Here is an 18,851-nt window from a genome sequence, read left to right on the forward strand (position 1 = left end):
TCCTGTCTCCAGTCCAGACCTTGGGGACCTGTCCTTTCTGACCCCCCCACAGCACACACACACACATACACACACACACACATATGGTGCAGGTATCAGGGTTGGCCTGACCTGACCATCCCCACCACCAGGACTTGGGGTCCCCTGTAGTAGTAGGGGACACCCCCAGAGGCTGCTTAAGCCTGTGTAGTCAGCCCCGTTTCCATGACAGCCCCCTGTCCCGGGTTGGAGGGCTGAGAAGGAGGGGGGTTCCCACGGACAAGCGTGTTCAGTCCCTGACCAGGCGGTAGATGTGGTGCTGGGCCCCACGCTCACTGGTGGAGACCTCAAACACATAGGCGGTGCACAGCAGCAGCTCCTGGGTGTCTCTGTTGGTCACCACCTGGAGGGATATGGGAAATACAGCTTAGGAGGGAGGGACTATGGCAGGACCCCCGGCAGGAACGAGCCCCAAGTGGAAGGGAAAAGCAAAATGGCAGCTTCCCTTGGCAACCCTAACCCCTAAGCTGGGGGTGGGCAGTGAGGGACTCAGATGCCCACATCACATTCTCAGGCTGGAAGGAGAGGTGTTCCTGAGGCTCCCCAATCACAGCGACCGGGGTTCTCCCACCAGATCATGTCCACTCTTCCCCCTCCGGTCCTTTATGGGGGCAGTGTCCTGGTTAAGAGCACCATGTGCTGTGGGGAGGGTCCAAGTGGTACCCCAGCTGTGGCAGCCACATGGAGGGCAGGGTACCCCAGGACCAGAGTCTGGTCCTCCTTTGACCCCGCTCCCTCCGGCCAATGCCATCTCCCCATTCCCTCCTTCCCGCCCACTGTCACCGTGGCTCCGCCCCTTCCACCCACCAGGTTGCAGGTGCACCAAGCTATGGCCCCGCCCCCTCAGGCAGCAGGGGCCCCGCCCCTCAGGCTGCAGGTACACCAGGCCGTGGCTCCGCCCACCCCCTCACCCCTGCCGGTGCCACAGGGGCTGCAGGCACATCACCTGCAGGATGGTGAAGTTCTCCAGGACGCTGTTCATCATGTAGCGCTCAGGCAGCTGCCGCAGTTTGTGCAGGAAGTTCACCAGGTACTCACACATGGGTGAACGCAGCAGGCGATACACGAAGCGCCCGTCCTCCAGCTGCGCCCGCTCGGTCTGAACAGTGGACAGTGGCTGAGAGACGTGGCAGCCAATCTGGGAGCCGAGCTCCACCCCGCTCCCGCCACCCACTGTGACCACAGATGGGGTCAGGAATCCTAGGACCCTTATTCAGGATCCTTTGAAAGGAAGCCCTAAACCCTCCATGACCCCAAAGATTCTCCCAAGACATGTCTAAACACTGCAGGACTCAGAACTAGGGACTCCTCCCAGAACCTCCTGTCCTACAAATAACCTGCAGGACTTTTTTTTAACTTTTCAGTTCTGAAAGGCTCCCCAGCCTGTGACTTTGGAACCGTTGGGAGGTCTAAACCCACACCCTAAAGCCTCTCCCTCCACCCCTCTGCACAACCCGCATGCGTACCCCCCCGAATGCTCGCCCAGGCGGCCTCACCTCCACCTTCTCCACCACCTGCTTGCCGAAGGAGCAGACCTTGGAGGAGCAGGTGAGGGTCATGCGCTCCAGGCTCTCGTACTGGCTGCTCACCCCATAGAAGCCCCCGCTGCCACCACCACCGCCGGCCCCCACCTCCTCACCGCTCGGTCCCCAGTTCAGGTCCGCCTAGGCAACAAGCAGGCACAGGTGCCTCAGAAGGGAAATGCTTCATGAACAACGAACAGTAGGGGGCATAGTCGGGCTCCCCTCAAGGATGGACACCATCCCGCCAGCACTGGGTCCTGCAAATGGGCCAGGTCCCCTCCCAATCTCTCTCACACACACACACATCCTGCAAAGGAGCCTGTAATTCAACTGTATTCTCTTGAAGCCCCCCGCCTGAGACTTCAGCCCCTCCCCAAGCCTGGTTACCTTTGAGACAACTACTCTTTAGCAACGGGAGGAGCCCTTCAAGACCCTAGCGACTAGTACAGGTGTCACCCTAGCAACGGGGCCCCAGGGGACTTTTCCGAAATACTCTTCCCCATGGGGGGCCAGTAACGGAGCAAGCTTCACCTGCAGTCCGAGCCCTCCCCAAGCCTGGGGTCTCCATCGCCCCCTTGGGAGCAGCAGCTGCTTCCTCTTCCAGGTCACTCTCCCCAGAGGTCTGCTTCTTCCGCCCGTCGCTCCAACAACAGGGCCTCCGAAGCCGGCAAGACCAGAAGATCTCACCAGACCCTCTCATGTCCCACCCCACCCTCGGACAGGTGGCTCTCTGCAGACCTAACACCTGGCCACGCCTGGTGTCTCGAGCCCTAACCCTGCCCAAGACTTCAACCACACAGCTCCAAACATGCCCAAAAACCAGGGCCTCACCTGGGGCGCACCACAGTCATCGAGACCAGAGGCACCCAAACCCTCTACAGGCAGGCTTCTTCAGACACTGAACCCCGATACGGCCACGGTCACTGCCAGGGTCACACTCCCTAAACATTCACTCAAGATTTGGGGAGCCCCAGCCTGCACGCTAAACCAAACAGGCTGAAGAAAGACCCATGATGGGGCCCGGTATGGTAGCCTAGTGTCTAAAGTGCTCATGCTGCACACACCAGGATCCCATATGGGCACTAGTTTATATCCAGGCTGCTCCACTTCCCCTTCCAACTCCCTGCTTATGGCCTGGGAAAGCAGTTAAGGACGGGCCAAAGCACTGGGACCCTGCACCTGCGTCAGAGACCGAGAGAAAGCTCCTGGCTCCTGGCTTTGGATCAGCTCAGCTCTGGCTGTTGCTGCCACTTGGGGAGTGAACCAGCAGACAAAAGCTCTTCCTCTCTGTCTCTCCTTCTCTCTGTATATCTGACTTTGCAATAAAAATTTTAATATCTTAAAAAAAAAAAGAAAGAAAGAAAGAAAGACAGACCCTCAATGGGGGCTCAGCGCACTAAGCCATCACCTGTGTCACCAGCATGCCAGTTCAAATCCCGGCTGCTCCACTTCCCATCCAGCTCCCTGCTAACGTGTCTGGGAAAGCAACAGAAAGTGGTTCAAGTGCTTGGGGCTATGCACTCATGTGGAAGACCTGTAAGAGGCTCCTGGCCCGGGGATTAGCTTAGCTCTGGCCTTTGTGGCCATGTGGGAGTCAACCAGTACATGGAATATTTCTGTCTGCTGTGTGTCTAAATCAGCCTTTCAGGTAAAAGTAAACAAATCTTATTTATTTTTATTGGAAAGGCAGATATACAGATAGGAGGAGAGACAAAGATCTTCCTGTCCACTGGTTCACGCCTTAGTAGCCGCAAGGGCCAGAGCTGAGCTGATCTGAAGCCAGGATCCTCCTCCAGGTCTCCCACCCAAGTACAGGGTCCCAAGGCTTTGGGCTGTTCTCCACTGCTTTCCCAGGGCACAGGCAGGGAGCTGGATGGGAAGTGGGGCCCATATGGGATCCCAGGATGCATGCGAGGCAAGGACCTTAGCCACTAGGCCACCGTGCTGGGCCCACAATAACTAACTTTTCTAAAAAGACAAAAAGGAAAATGCTTGGCCCTCTTGACCCTCCAAGGTTCCCAAAACCCACAGAACTCAAACTTCCTCTGAGAAACCCAGCAGGTCTGGCCTCTGGCCACACGCGTCCTCCAGTGCACCTGAGCCACCACCAGGGGGCTCCTCACACCTAACCCAACAGTAGGCTGCTGAGAGCCGGCACTCATGGGGCTGGTCCATAGGAAATGCTGGACACACAGGGGCCTTCCCCAGGCCATTTGCTGCCTCCTTTAGCCACTTCCTCAAAGCGGCAGGGTCTAGCAGAAGCCAGCAAAGCTGTAGCCTCTCCTTCAGGATCCAGAACCTTCCAGAACCTCCACTGTCGGGGTGATGACAGGACCCGGGGAGCATGCCCTGGCTGGTGCGTTGCGGGGAGCTGCCACTCTGAGCTGTGAGGACCAGTGATCTCCGTGAAGGCCAGTGACCTCCACTGGGATGCCGTGTGATGGACCAGCAACCGCTGGGACTCACCCAGAACTTGACCAGGAAGAAGGCGTGGGGGGGCCCACGGTCGTACAGCTCCCGCAGGCCGCCCTTCTTCTCCGGGAACTTGTCGTAAATCTGCCGAACATCCACACTCTCCAGGGGCGGGGCCCCGGGGCTGGGGCAATGCTGGCTGATATGCACAAACAGGTGCCTCTGGTACTGGGGGGAAGGGGCAACACAGCCACAGGTGAGGGAACGCAGGACCAGACCTCAACTCTCACTGCTCGAGCCCACCCCATAGCACTCCACCCAATGCTGGATCAGGCCCCAGCTACTGCCCCCTCATCCTTTCTGCCCCTGCACACCCCATGTCCCCTCAATTCCCCAACTATCTGCCCCATCCCCATCCACCCAGGCTCAGCTCAGGCTCAGCCTTTCCTGCCATCTCCTCCCAGCCTGGGTCCCAACCCTGGCTTCCCAGCCTGCACGTCACCCCCTCCCGGGATCCAAGGCTGACACCTGCTCATGGACTTTGGCCCTGACGTCCCAACCTCCAGGTCACCCCTTCCCATGGCTCCAGGGCTGACACCTGCTCACAGCCTCCCGTGGCTCCTCATCAACCTGCCCCTGCACAGGACACACACTGAGGAAGACCAGATGGGGACACAGCTGGGAGGACCATGGGGAATCCACACCATTTGCAGCCAAGCCCTCCTAGAGTCCCTACTCTGACACCCTCCATCATCCACCCCATCTTCTCCGATGATGACAAGCCACTCTGTACTTCCAGGTCCAAGTTCACCCCAATATGCCCCTTCCCAGAAGCCCTCCTGGAGCACAACCAGATGGCACCTCTCCAAGGCTCCCCAAGACCCCTAAGAAAAAAGTCTGGGACCTTCCCCCCAGAACCAATGCCTGCCCACCTGAACCATATCCGGGGATGTATCTCCTGACTTGCTTAAGATGTGGAGTCTCCAATTCTGCACACAGCAAACTCATACAGAAACCTCAAAGCCCCACTCACTCCTCCAGAAAGAGTTCCTCCCCTGGATACCACACACCATGACCGTCCCCACGCAGCACAGGCCCATTAGCTCACTGACATCCACGGGAGGCCCTGTGTGCGCAGGACCAAACAGCCACACAAGACACGTCCTCGACTTCACAGAGTGCAGAGTCTACTGGCAGTGACAAAACGTTTATAAATAGGGCCGCCATGGTGGGTTATTAAGCCACTGCGTGTCACACAGACATCAACCATTGGAGTGTCAGTTCAAGTCCCAACTGCTCCCATGCACATGTGCCTGGAAAGGACTCAGACGATGACCCCAAGTGCTGCCACCCATGACGGGGAGAGCCCGATGGAGCTCCAGGCTCCTGGCTTGGGCCGGCCCAGCTGTCTGCAGAGGGAACCACCAGATGGGAGATTCTCTGCATCTCTCCCTTTCTCTGCATCACTCTGCTTTTCAAAGAAATAGAAAATTTTTCAGGGGTCATCTGGGAAAAGAACATTACAAGCAGAGGGCCCTGAGGTGGGAGGAAAACACCCACCTCAGCCTGGGTTGGGCCAGGCTGCAGCCGGATGCCGCAGGAGGGGGCAGGAACCAAGTGTTTGAGCCAGCCTCTGCTGCCCCTCACTCCGCCCCCACCCATGCACTTCAGGAGAAGCTGGGAGAGGAAATAGAACAGCCAGGACACAAACCCAGACACTGGAAGATGGGTTGCAGGTGCCCCACAAGGAGACTTTACCAGTGCCTTCACATGGCATTCAACTACATTTCCCAGGCTGCTTAGCACCGAGGGCTGACCACGTGACCAAGTACTGACCAATGGGAAATGAGCAAACCTCATACACCCTCCAGCACCTTCTTGTCCCTCTCCCCTTCCACCATTGCCTCCCCACCAGAGACAGAGAATCCCAGCAGCCGAGTGTGACACCCTCGAGAAACTTCCCCAGTGCGCAGTCCCTGAGAGCTGGGAGGCACTTCTTCTAACGGTCAGCCCACTCTAGCTGGCGCAGTTTCTGTTCCCATCCCACCCAGAAGTTGAGATCCGAAATAAAAGCCAGCCACTTTGCCATGTCTTCACTAGGTGGGGTGAGCCCAAACACGGTCTCCTGGCATGTTCCTTTGAGCTTCCCAAACCATGACCTGTGACCTTCCCAATTCCTCTCTGCTCAAGGGACTTGGAGTGTGGCGCAGCACACTCATCCAGGGACCCGTGAGAAACACAAATACTCAGGGTCCACATCAAACCAAGGGAGTCAAAGATCCTGCCTGGAGGGGCCCCGCCAGCTGACAGACAGCTGCTTCCGACCCGGGATTCGTGCTTGGGCATGGCTACTTTCCACCTGCCCTCCCTAACTGCTTCTTGGCCCCGGCCTCCCCCAGGGTTTGTCCCCAAAGTCTCACTCACGGAGTCAACCGCATCAGGCGGTTCCACAAACGCCGAGAACTCCACCAGCTGCAGGCGGGCAGTGCCCAGGGCGCGGGCCTGCCAAGCAGGGGGCGAAGGGGCAGGTGGGGGCAGGGGCGAGAGGGCTTGAGGGGGCTCGTACCCTAGAGACAGAGAGAGAAACAAGAACCACAAAAAAAAATGCTAACGTTTACTTGAATATGCCAAGCAGTGTTCTCTCTGGCCTGCCTCCACTTAGAAGCTGAAAAAGCTAAATACTCACTTTCCCAGCCTCCCTTGCAGCTAGAGCTGGCCATGTGACACAGTCCTGGCCAATGAGACGTTAGGGGGAATCTGCTGGGGGGCTTCTGGGAAGGAGTTTCATCCTGAATGAAAAAGACAGAACTTTGGGGAGGAGAAAGTTTTCAGCCTGGGCCAGGTCCTGGCTTAGGACAGATGCTTGAGTCAGAGCAGCCAATGTGGAACAGAAAGACAGAGGCCCAGGGGACCCACAGAGCTGCCAGCCCACCCTGACTGAGCTGCTCGGCCAGACAGCTGGTCCCACGCCCGTGCACTGAGTAAAGCCTTGGCTAGGCTGTAGGCTACTCTGTTCCTTGCAGCCCAAAGGAGGCCTAACCTGGAATCTGCAGGAGCTACAGACTCCCCCGCTTCCCCCAATCCATTTCAGCAAGGTGTTCACAGGGTCATATTGGCATACGATGCTGGAAACCATCTTGGCTGCCAGGTGGGCAGAGCGTGCATGGGAGTCAGGCCATCTCGGAGCAGGGCCGATGGCAGCAGGTTCACCCATGTGCCCTGGAGCCAGCCATGCCTGAACATGTCATGGTTCTAGCAATTACCTGAACCAACAAGTTTTTTCCTTTCTCCTCTTCCTTCACCTCTTCTTCTTCCTCTGTGGTGCCAGCTAGCTTGGTGCCGTTCCTATCCCTTGTGGCTAAAGCAACTGTGACTAATACATCTCCCCTGTAGCTCCTACCCTGAAAAGTGGCTGGAAGCAAATGTGGGGCACGTCTGGCTAACGGGCAAGGTGCCAACCTGCCCTTCACCCTCCGCTCCTGCCTCGGAGCTGGGCCTCAGGGAGAACACGTCCCCTGCTTAGCGGCAAAGTGAAGGAAAGCAGTTTGGGGTGAGGAGAGAGCAGGGTGGGGAGGCGAGCGAGAGTGGAAGGCTGGCTCTCACCTGGGAGCTCCGTAGCTGGGGGAGTCAGTGACAAAAACGGCGGCTGTGAGAACGGCTTCACGCTGAGGGAGAGAGGATGTGGGGGCGAGGGGAGAGGTCAGCCAGGCAGGAAGGTGCCACAACACACCGGCCCCCGTGCTAGTGCCGCCTGCCGAGTCTCACAGCCAGCAAGTGGGGCAGCTACAGCTCCCGCTGTCCACTCTCACTGATGGGCAGCTGGGGGACTCAGGAAGCTGACCTGCTCACGCCTGCAGAGCCAGAGTACTGGGGAACCAGGCCTGGCACCCAGATCGTCTCAGCCATAACTCCCAGGAGCTCAACCCTGGCTTCGACAGCGTCTCTCACCAGATGGCAGGAGGAGCAACCCAGGGAGGCGGGGGCGGAGGGGGGCGCTAAAGGGCCAGGAGATGGGAAGAAAGCATCCAGTCCTGGGCAGGCATAAAGGCTCAACTCCCTAATCCTCTTCCTCCAAGCGTCGACATCCCATATGGGTACCATTTTATGTGCTGGCTGCTCCACTCTCCATCCAGCTCCCTGCTTGTGGCCTGGGAAAGCAGTGGACTGCCCGAGGAGTTGGAACCGTGCACCCACGTGGGAGACCTGGACGAGGCTCCTGGCTCCTGGCTTCGGATCGGCTCAGCTTTGGCTGCTGCAGCCATTTGGGGAGTGAACCAGCAGATGGAAGACCTAGAAAGATTTTCTCTCTCTAGCTCTTTATAAATCTGCCTCTCCAATGAAAAGAAGTCTTTAAAAAAAGAGAAAGAGGAAGCGACAGGGAGGGAGGGAGGAAAGAACGAACGAAAGAAGGAAGGAAGGAAGGGAGAGAGGAAAACGAGGGAAAGGAAATGCCCTGTCCTGGTCAGATAACCCTCAGGTCAAAGGTCACAATATGGAGGCAGCACTGTCCAAATGAGCTGTCTGCTACAACAGGCAGCACAGGATGCTCAGGTAGATTCTGTGCCTGAGAAACTGAGGTGTTTTTTTTAAGATCTACTTTTTATTTATTTGAAAGGCAGAGTTTTAGTGAGAGAAAGAGTTTCTGCTCACTGATTCACTCCTCAAATGGCTACAACAGCCAAGGTGGGACCAGAGCCAAAGCCAGGAGCCAGGAGCTTCTTCCGGGCCTCCCACGTGGGTGCAGGGTCCCAAGTCTTTGGGCCGTCCTCCACTGCTTTCCCAGGCCACAAGCAGGGAGCTGGATAGGAAATGGAGCAGCTGGGACATGAACTGGCGCCCATAAGGGGATCCCAGAACTTGTAAGGGGAGGATTAGCCTGTTGAGCCATTGTGCCGGCCCCGCACCACCCTCTTTTAAAAGCATGCTGTGGTGCTGTGAGTTAAGCAGCAGCTTGGGCCAAATGTATTCCCATGGCATGCCTGGGATCAAGCTCTACCTCTGCCTCCACACCAGCTTCCCGCTAAGGTGCATGCTGGGAGACAAGAAGTTCCCAGACAGTGGCTAAACAGGCCAACCCTCCACCTGAGACAGCAGCATCTCACAGGGGTGCCAGTTCTAGTCCCAGCTGCTCCACTTCCAATCCAGCTTCCCGCTAAGGTGCATGCTGGGAGACAACATATGACTCAAGAAGTTCCCAGTCCAGTGGCTAAACAGGCTAACCCTTCACCTGAGACAGTAGCATCTCACAGGGGTGCCAGTTCTAGTCCCAGCTGCTCCACTTCCAATCCAGCTTCCCGTTAAGGTGCATGCTGGGAGACAAGAAGTTCCCAGACAGTGGCTAAACAGGCCAACCCTCCACCTGAGACAGCAGCATCTCACAGGGGTGCCAGTTCTAGTCCCAGCTGCTCCACTTCCAATCCAGCTTCCCGCTAAGGTGCATGCTGGGAGACAACATATGACTCAAGAAGTTCCCAGTCCAGTGGCTAAACAGGCTAACCCTTCACCTGAGACAGTAGCATCTCACAGGGGTGCCAGTTCTAGTCCCAGCTGCTCCACTTCCAATCCAGGTTCCTGCTAAGGTGCACGCTGGGAAGCAGCAGATGTTCTAAGTAGCTCAGCCTGTACGTCTCTACCTCCCTGACAACCACGTGGGAGACCCAGATGGAGGTCCTGGCTCTTGGCCTTCCCTGCCCCAGACCTGGCTACCGCAGCCATTTGAGAAATCAACCAATATTTCCAAGCTCTTGCTCTGTCTGTGTTCTACTTTTCAAATAAAAACAATTTAAGGAAAAAAAAAAAAAAGAAAAGAAAAGAAATAGCATTGGGCACTGTACAATGGCTCAACTGGCTAATCCTCCCCTTACAAGTTCTGGGATCCCCACATGGGTTCTGGTTTATATCCCAGCTGCTGCTCTTCCCATCCAGCTCCCTGCTTGTGACCTGGGAAAGTAGAGGTTGATGACCCAAAGCTTTGGGACCCTGCACCCGTGCAATTTTGCAGCCATTTGGGGAGCAGATAGAAGATCTTTCTCTGTAAATTTGCCTTTCTAATAACAATAAGTAAATCTTAAAGTAATAAAGTAAATAAGTAAAATAGCCCAGGGCGGTCCATGCTCATATCCATGTCAGAGTGCCTGGACTCAGTGGCTGCCTCTGCAGTAGCTGGAAGTGAGCCTCGGGGCAGCCAGTGAGCTCTGAGGACGTGGACCGCCAGCCAGCCACGTGGGGCCTGGGCCAGTCACTGCACGCAGCACACAGGAGTTCTGGCAGGGAAGGCCAAGAGCCAGGACCTCCATCTGGGTCTCCCCCGCGGTTGTCAGGGAGGTAGAGACGTAGACTGAGCTACTTAGAACATCTCGAGAAAATCTTTAAGATAGCCCTCAATACACTATTTTTCATATGTATTTCTTATCTGTTCTTATTTGTTTAGTATCTGGCTTCTCCCCTCTTCTACAACATTCTATGGAGACACTGACTATCCCCACACTGAGTACCACTTGTAAGGGGCTCAATAAGTGCTTGCCTGGCCAGGTGCAGGGCAATGTGGGGAAACTGAGGCACTGAATGTAGAAGTCACCTACCCAAAGGCCCATGCCCAGCACAGGACAGGGCATAGCTGGGATTCAATTCCAGAACGCCCACAACCTATCTTCAAAAGGGAGCTAGTTGTGATGGGGAGGGACACAGACTCTGAACCAGGATGCTAAGTACTTACTCTGGAACATTCCAGGGTGGCCCAGAGCCGCCTGACCAAAACTGGAAAAGCTCTGAGGTCTGGAGAAAAGATGAAGAAGGGAGATGGGGGGTGAAGAAGGGAGGCAGAGGAGGGAATTAGTCCCCTCAGGCCAAGAGCAGTACCCCTCCTCCCGCCCCCAGGCCCACACGCCCCAGCCCAAGCCACCTGAGTGCCAGTGGGACCCAGCTTGGCCTGCAAGGAAGGGGCTGAGATGAGCTGGGCCGACGACATGGTGGCCATTGTCTGGAAAGCTTTGTCCTTGGAAACCTCATCCTGGGGGGGAGGGAGAATGAGACACCTCTGTGAACGGGGTGGCCTGGGACCGCTCAGCAAGGGCAGGGCAATGTGGGGGCAGGGCAGGGATGGAGGGGTGCAGCAGGGATATGGCAGGGCAGCCAAGGTAAGGGGCTAAGCACCCCCTTTCCCAACACCTCCCAGCTCTCCTGGTCTCCTCAGAAATGGGGCAGGTGGATGGATGGGCAGGGGGACTTACCACATTCAGGGCCTGCCCGCAGGGGTGGGGAAGGGCACCAGAGGACGAAAGAAAACACACTTAGGAAGCAAGGCCCAAGCTTGCCCTGCCATCCCACTCCTCACCACCCGCCACCCCACGGGCCCAGAGTGGGACACAAAAGAGAGGCGGCCAGTCCTCAGGGCGTTAACGGGAAGGAAAATGAGAAGGCACGGTCAGGCCGAGGTGTGGAGGGTCCTCAGCCATGGGGCACAGAAAGTCCAGCCAGCGGATGGAGGAGTGCAAATGCTGTGACAAGCTTGGACAGGAAGGGAAGATGCCAGGCCCAAACAGAGCAGGAAACAGCCCGAGGCAGAGGCTCCCCACAGCGCCATGAAGAGAAAAGACTCAGATGGCCAGGAAGGCAAGGTGACAGGGGACTGACCCCCAGACCCCTCCTCCTCACTGGTCCCAAGCTAAGGCCCCATCCAGCACCCTCACCACCCCCAGTCTCTGGGCCCGCCTCCTGGGTTCCCAGCGACCCCCTAGTTCCGTGTCAGTATCTTCCCACCCTGCCCACATCTCTGGGGTACTCTCTCAGCAAACCCCAGACTCCATTCGCCCCTCTATCTCCTTCTCCCTATTCGAGGTCTCATCTCTTACCCACCCCCACCTCTGGGTCTCTGTCCCCCCTCCCCTCTCTGGGTCTCTGTCCCCCCTCCCCTCTCTGGGTCTCTGTCCCTCTCTCTGGGTCTCTGTCCCTCTCTCTCTGGGTCTCTGTCCCTCTCTCTCTCTGGGTCTCTGTCCCTCTCTCTCTCTGTGGGTCTCTGTCCCACTCTCTCTGGGTCTCTGTCCCTCTCTCTCTCTCTGGGTCTCTGTCCCTCTCTCTCTGGGTCTCTGTCCCTCTCTCTCTCTCTCTGGGTCTCTGTCCCTCTCTCTCTCTCTGGGTCTCTGTCCCTCTCTCTCTCTCTGGGTCTCTGTCCCCTCTCTCTCTCTCTGGGTCTCTGTCCCCTCTCTCTCTCTCTCTCTGGGTCTCTGTCCCCTCTCTCTCTCTCTCTGGGTCTCTGTCCCTCTCTCTGGGTCTCTGTCCCTCTCTCTCTCTCTGGGTCTCTGTCCCCTCTCTCTCTCTCTGGGTCTCTGTCCCCTCTCTCTCTCTCTCTCTGGGTCTCTGTCCCCTCTCTCTCTGGGTCTCTGTCCCCTCTCTCTCTGGGTCTCTGTCCCCTCTCTCTCTCTCTGGGTCTCTGTCCCTCTCTCTGGGTCTCTGTCCCCTCTCTCTCTCTCTGGGTCTCTGTCCCCTCTCTCTCTCTCTCTCTCTCTGGGTCTCTGTCCCTCTCTCTGGTTCTCTGTCCCTTTCTCTGGGTCTCTGTCCCTCTCTCTCTGGGTCTCTGTCCCCTCTCTCTCTCTCTGGGTCTCTATCCCCTCTCTCTCTCTCTGGGTCTCTGTCCCTCTCTCTGGGTCTCTGTCCCCTCTCTCTCTCTCTGGGTCTCTGTCCCCTCTCTCTCTCTCTGGGTCTCTGTCCCCTCTCTCTCTCTCTCTCTCTCTCTGGGTCTCTGTCCCTCTCTCTGGGTCTCTGTCCCTCTCTCTGGGTCTCTGTCCCTCTCTCTCTCTCTGGGTCTCTGTCCCTCTCTCTCTGGGTCTCTGTCCCTCTCTCTCTCTCTGGGTCTCTGTCCCTCTCTCTCTCTCTCTGGGTCTCTGTCCCTCTCTCTCTCTCTGGGTCTCTGTCCCCTCTCTCTCTCTCTCTGGGTCTCTGTCCTCTCTCTCTCTCTCTCTCTCTGGGTCTCTGTCCCCTCTCTCTCTCTCTCTGGGTCTCTGTCCCTCTCTCTGGGTCTCTGTCCCCTCTCTCTCTCTCTGGGTCTCTGTCCCTCTCTCTCTGGGTCTCTGTCCCCTCTCTCTCTCTCTCTCTGGGTCTCTGTCCCCTCTCTCTCTGGGTCTCTGTCCCCTCTCTCTCTCTCTGGGTCTCTGTCCCCTCTCTCTCTCTCTGGGTCTCTGTCCCTCTCTCTGGGTCTCTGTCCCCTCTCTCTCTCTCTGGGTCTCTGTCCCCTCTCTCTCTCTCTCTCTCTCTCTGGGTCTCTGTCCCTCTCTCTGGGTCTCTGTCCCTCTCTCTGGGTCTCTGTCCCCTCTCTCTCTGGGTCTCTGTCCCTTTCTCTGGGTCTCTGTCCCCTCTCTCTCTGGGACTTTTCCCCCACCTCCAGGTCTCTGTCCCCCCTTCCCCCGCTTCTCTGTCCCTCACTTGGGATCCTGTCCTCTCTTGGAACTCACCGTACTCCTTACCTTTAACTTGGACTGGATCTCCCTTGATTTCCTTCTGGCCAAAACCTGGATATGACTAGAGACCTGTCCGGCAAAGCAACAGACTCAGCACAACTGCGGGTATCCTACCCCTTCCTGCCCCCCAGGGCCTCATGGCGCTGCTGGGGTGTCTCAGGTGACAAACACAGAGCAAAGCCAAGCTCTCCGGAGGACACAGACTCAGCGGTGGACACATACAGCTGCCCATGATTCTGCTGGCACCCCAATTTGCCCCAGCAACTCAGGCCTCCTGCCCAGCCATCCCCACCACCCCGTTCCGGTCTCGCCATCTGACTTTCTGCTTGCAACACAACCGCAAAGCAAGCCCTCCAAGCCGGACCCGCCCCTGCCCAGGGCAGCCTCAAGACCTGCTTGCGGGTGCGCGTCTTCCCCGTTCTCAGTTTGATATAGCGGGCGATCAGTTCGTTCCGACCTGAAGAGGAGAAAAGTGAGAGAGTTAGATCTCCAGCAGAACTTTCATGGGGTGGCAGGCAGCAGCAACAGGCTCCCCAAGAACATAATGAGCTGGGCTTCCTGCTAACACATCCAGCACCAGCACGCCCCGGGCGCCCACAAGGCCATGGTGGACACAGACTCACCGTACATCTTGCCTTCATCAGACAGGATGATCTTGCGGCGGCCGCAAGGCGGGTAGATGGCCAGGGCCTCCTGGAAGCTCTGCTCGATGTCTGGACTCCACACACCCTCGGCATCAGGGCCTCCATCTCCCCCAGCGCCCTCACTGCCTCCGGCGCCCTCCTCACTGCCTTCCTCGCTGCCCGTCCAGCCGCTGCCATCATCCAGGGGGGCCCCGGCCCGGGGTTCCCCCATCTGGGCCTGGAGGAATACAGATCTCAGCCAGTTTCCCAGCACCTCCCCACTGCCACCAACACCCCTCCACCCCACCACCCCTCTGAGCGACTGGGAACTAAGACAGGGAGTCTGGACCCCTGGGTGTGAGGGAGGAGGGGCTGGGCTGGAGCCCTGTTCTGAGGGAGGAGGGGCTGGAGCCCTGGGTGTGAGGGAGGAGGGTCTGGGCTGGACCCCTGGGTGTGAGGGAGGAGGGTCTGGGCTGGAGCCCTGGGTGTGAGGCAGGAGGGGTTGAAGCCCTGGGTATGAGGGAGGAGGGTCTGGGCTGGACCCCTGGGTGTGAGGGAGGAGGGGCTAGACCCCTGGGTGTGAGGGAGGAGGGGCTGGACCCCTGGGTGTGAGGGAGGAGGGTCTGGGCTAGACCCCTGGGTGTGAGGCAGGAGGGGTTGAAGCCCTGGGTGTGAGGGAGGAGGGCTGGGCTGGACCCCTGGGTGTGAGGGAAGAGGGACTGAGCTGGACCCCTGGGTGTGAGGGAGGAGGGGCTGGGCTGGACCCCTGGGTGAGGGAGGAGGGGCTGGACCCCTGGGTGTGAGGCAGGAGGGGTTGAAGCCCTGGGTGTGGTGTGAGGGAGGAAAGTTGGGATTCTTGCTGGTTCTGAAGGGAAGAGAGGGGCAGCAGGCTGGCTAGGCAATCTTGGGTCAGAATGTTCTCCAAGTTTCCAGAAGAAACTTGGATTATGACAAAAGTGGTGAATACCCCAGAGGGCGTCCCTGAGCCCTCCCTCCCTCAACCCCTCACCCCATCCCCCTACGCCCATACTGCCACTTTGCTGAGTGGAGGCCTGGATGTAACGCAGACAGGCTAGGCACTGGCCACAGCGAGGGTGTGGGTGACAAGGCCCCGGTGCTCCCCACTAAGAACAGGTGCTGGGATGCGGGCAGCAGCTGCCAGGGCAGGCGGAGGGAGATGGCTGGGAAGGGGGGACTGACCCACAGTGAGAGGCCGAGAGATGGGGGGTGCGCGCAATGGAGACCCCGAGACAGGAAGACGGAATCCCAGAGCCCAAGCTGAGGCTAAGACCAGGAAAGTCCTCCGGGCAGGCTGAGGGGCAGGGGCACCCGCAACCGAGAGCCAGAACAAAGGGCCCAGGCGTCCCCTCCCCCAGCTTCCCACAACCCCCATCGGGGGAGGGGCCGGTCTCGCCCCGCCCTCCCGCCCCTCCCCCTCCCTCCCGCCCCTCCCCCTCCCTCCCGCCCCTCCCCCTCCCCCTCAGCCCGGGCTCGGATCCAAGTTCCCAGCCACTTTCCGGGAGGCCGGGAACGATGAAAACTTTTTTTCCCCCAACAAGAGGTCCCGCCTCCCCAGGCGACTCCATGTCCTCCACGCAGGAGGACCTCAGCCCCTCCTCCCTCTGACCCTGGGACCCCCGAATCTAGGCAAAGACCCCCCCCCAAGGCCCAACCTGGGTGGCGCTGCGGCCACCCCCACCTCCAGAGGCTGAAATCCCAGCCCAGCCCTCCTCCTCATCGCCCTCCCCATGTGGCCAGACAAAGGGCCGCAGCAGCGGGGTGAGCAATGTTCCAGTCCAGTCCCGCCCCACGCCCCAGGTCCCCCAATAGGCAGAGGATCCAGGGAGGACCCCTTCCCCCGCACCCCTGGTCCACCGACCGGAGCCCGCGAATCCCACGCGCACACCCATGGGCTCCCTGTCCATCCACCGCGACCTGGACACCCTAACTCCGGCCCAAGTTGAGGGCGCGCGGGTGTCCGGGGCCAGCGGTCCGCAGCAGCTCACAGCCCAGCTCCCCGCACCCTCCGGGACTGGGGTCCCGGCTCCCGCCCGAGCCCTCCTACCTCCCGGCCTGGGGCAGGGAAGCCGAGGCGGCCCGGGCGCGGCCGGGGAGAAAGTTGCGGGAGCTTTGTTTGGGAAAAGTGGGAGGGACCGCAGGGGGGGCGGGCCCGGCGGCCACAGGCCGGGGAGGGATTTTTTTTTTTTTTTTTTGCATAGGGAGAGATGAAGACTTTCGGGGGGCTTCAGGGAGTGGGGGGACCTCTCAGAGGGAGGAGAAGGTGTTGCGGGGCGAGGGGCTGCGCTGGGGGGCTCTGAGCGCGCAAGGAGCTGAAGTCGGGGGCTGGATGCAAACAACAAACGACTTCTGCAGCGCCCCAAAAGTGGGTTTGAGGATTGAGGGGTGGGGGTGGGCTCTGAAGGACTCCGGTGGCGACATGGCTTCCGTGTGACCTCAGCAGAGTGGACAGACCCCGACAAAGTGTTGGGGAGCTCTCTCCCCAGAAGTGCAGCTTCCCGAATGCACGTGACTAGGGGGCAACTATGCCAAGGTAGGGAGGGAACCCCGCGCCTGCGAGGGGCTGATGCGGGGGCACAGGGGCCAGGTCTCGAACTCCTGACCCTTTCAAGGACACAAGGGCTTGGAGTTCAAGAGGGAGCCAAGATTCCGAGTTCCTTCCTGGGCGAGGGACAGGGTTTTGGGGGATTCCGGGGAGAGCCGGGTTTTCCAAGCGGCACCGGAGGGAACACGTGGGGGAGGAACCCAGCTCCAGAGGGAGCAAGCGAGCCAGGACCGCTTCCGGAGCGTGAGGGGCGGGGTCACGTGGATGGGCCGGACGGGCTGCATGGTGCGGGGTGGAACCAAGAGGCGGAACCACACGGAGGGGCGGGGCCGAGGATATAGGGGCGGGGCCAGCGCCCGGATCCTAGCACTTCAGAGGGGCGTGGTGTGGGTGGGGCCGAGGGCGGGGCCAGGCTGTCTGGGGACGGGGCCAGTGCCCGGATCTGTGGACCCTGCCCGCAGTGAGGTGGCCCTTGGAGGGCCCGAGGTGAACAAGGCTGGAGGTTCGGCGAGGTCACCAGCCATGGGGAAGCCAGGCCCGAGTTTTGGGGCCACTTCCCACGGATCAGGTTTCCCGTTTACCTGCCCAGTCCTCCTGGTCCAGCCCTGGCTGACTGACGTGCAACTAAGGAGTGAACCAGCTGTCTGCCTTTTCCATCTTTAAATACATTTTAAAGGGGCCAGCGGGATGGCTCAATAGACTAATGTTCCACCTCAAGTGCCAGCATCTCCTACAGGCGCTGGTTCATATCCCTGCTGCTCCTCTTCAAGCCAGCTTCCTGCTGATGTGCCTGGGAAAGTAGCAGAAGATGGTCCAGGTACTTGGGTCCTTGCACTCCTGTAGGAGATCCCAAGAAGGCTCCTGGCTCCTGGCTTTGGAGTGGCCCAGTTCTGTCCACTGTGGCCACTTGGGGAGTGAACCAGTGGAGGGGTGATCTGTTTCTTCTCTAGAAATCTCCCTTTCAAATAAAAATAAGTAAATATTTTAAAATGGTAAGTTATCTAACGTTAAGATTTAATTTTGGGAGCTCAGATTGAATTTTGTGGGTGAAGTTGCTGACTGCAGTGCCAGCATCCCATAGGGGCGCTTGTTTGAGTCCCAGCTGCTCCACTTCCCATCCAGCTCCCTTGCTAATGTGCCCAGGAAAGGCAGCGGAGGATGACTCTGGTTGCTGGGCCCCTGCCACCCACGTGGAGACTTGGATGAGAGAGTTCAAGCTGCAAATTGATCGACTACCCCAGCCAAGTGTTGGCTGTGAACATCTGGGCAAGTGGAGACACTAAAGTGAACTGTGTCAGCCAGTGGATTCTGGAGAGATTTCATTGTGCTTGGAATGGCGAGATCGGCAGCAATTCAGAACAGTTGAACTATCAAAACCACTGGAGCAGTGCCCTGGGAGCATGCCCCCCATCGGGGACCCTGGGATGGTGGGGAGGGTGGGTGTGGCTTCTCTCTTCATCTTCCCCTATCCCCCAGATACAGGAAGGAAAAAAAGAGAATATGGAAACAATGGTCTTACCCACTTTCCCGTAGCCCTTGACCCTTTGAGCCCTAAACAACTATGTAAAAATCATCAAAATAAAAAAAAAGAAGAAAGCATTCAAGCTGGCCCAATCTAGCAGAGTTAGAGATGTTTCATCCTCTAGTTCCCTCCTCAGATGGCTCCAGTGGCCTGGTTGGGCCGGGCTGAAGTTCCATCCAGGGATCCAAGCATTTGTGCCTCTCTCCACCTGCTTCCTTTCAGGAGCATTAGCAAGGACCCGGGTAGGAAGTGGAGCCACTGGGACTTGAACCGCTATCCTGATGGAACATCAGTGCTGCAGGTGGCGGTGTAACCAGCTGCACCACAACTCCATGGCGATGAGGGCGAGGTCTGATGGGAGTATGACATCCAGGGAGTATGACGTTGGGGCGCGGTTAATGGAGAGCCCGCCACCAGGGGCGTGGTCCGATAGGAGCCTGACATTAAGGCCCATCTTTGGGGCGTGGCTGGATGGGCGTGGTCAATGGAGAGCCTGCCTCCAGGGCGTGGGCTGATGGAAGGCGTAGATGCCACGCCTTTGTGGGGCGTGGTTAATGAAGAACCCTCGTCAGGGGCGTGGTCTGGTGGGAGGATGCCGTTGAGGCCGGTTGGTGGAGTAGCTGTGAAGGGCGTGGCTTGTGAGGAGCGTTGTGCAGAGAGCCCGCCTCCAGGGGCGTGGTCTGATGGACGCCGTGATGCCACGCCTCCATACGGCGT

General features: G+C 58.5%; 1 protein-coding gene across 4 annotated transcripts; it reads right to left on the bottom strand.

The window, feature by feature from the left end:
- Positions 1 to 102: 102 nt before the first annotated feature.
- Positions 103 to 18,150, bottom strand: TEAD2 (TEA domain transcription factor 2). 4 transcript variants are annotated; one of them, XM_058674155.1, is made up of 12 exons: positions 18,132 to 18,150; positions 14,050 to 14,287; positions 13,819 to 13,883; positions 13,421 to 13,495; positions 10,876 to 10,983; positions 10,690 to 10,748; positions 7,578 to 7,639; positions 6,399 to 6,541; positions 4,029 to 4,202; positions 1,536 to 1,703; positions 986 to 1,138; positions 103 to 382 (listed from the first exon to the last, which is right to left on the bottom strand). In XM_058674155.1, the coding sequence occupies exons 2-12, from the start codon at positions 14,279 to 14,281 to the stop codon at positions 269 to 271; spliced, it is 1,353 nt and encodes a 450-aa protein (XP_058530138.1). In that variant the 5' UTR covers positions 14,282 to 14,287; positions 18,132 to 18,150; the 3' UTR covers positions 103 to 268. The 4 variants fall into 4 exon arrangements, with proteins under 4 accessions (XP_058530138.1, XP_058530137.1, XP_058530136.1 ...); XM_058674154.1 differs by lacking the exon at positions 18,132 to 18,150 and adding an exon at positions 16,115 to 16,196; XM_058674153.1 differs by lacking the exon at positions 18,132 to 18,150 and adding an exon at positions 15,250 to 15,421.
- Positions 18,151 to 18,851: the final 701 nt, after the last annotated feature.

This window comes from Ochotona princeps, chromosome 16, assembly GCF_030435755.1.
Source record: "Ochotona princeps isolate mOchPri1 chromosome 16, mOchPri1.hap1, whole genome shotgun sequence".
Taxonomy (NCBI): domain Eukaryota; kingdom Metazoa; phylum Chordata; class Mammalia; order Lagomorpha; family Ochotonidae; genus Ochotona; species Ochotona princeps.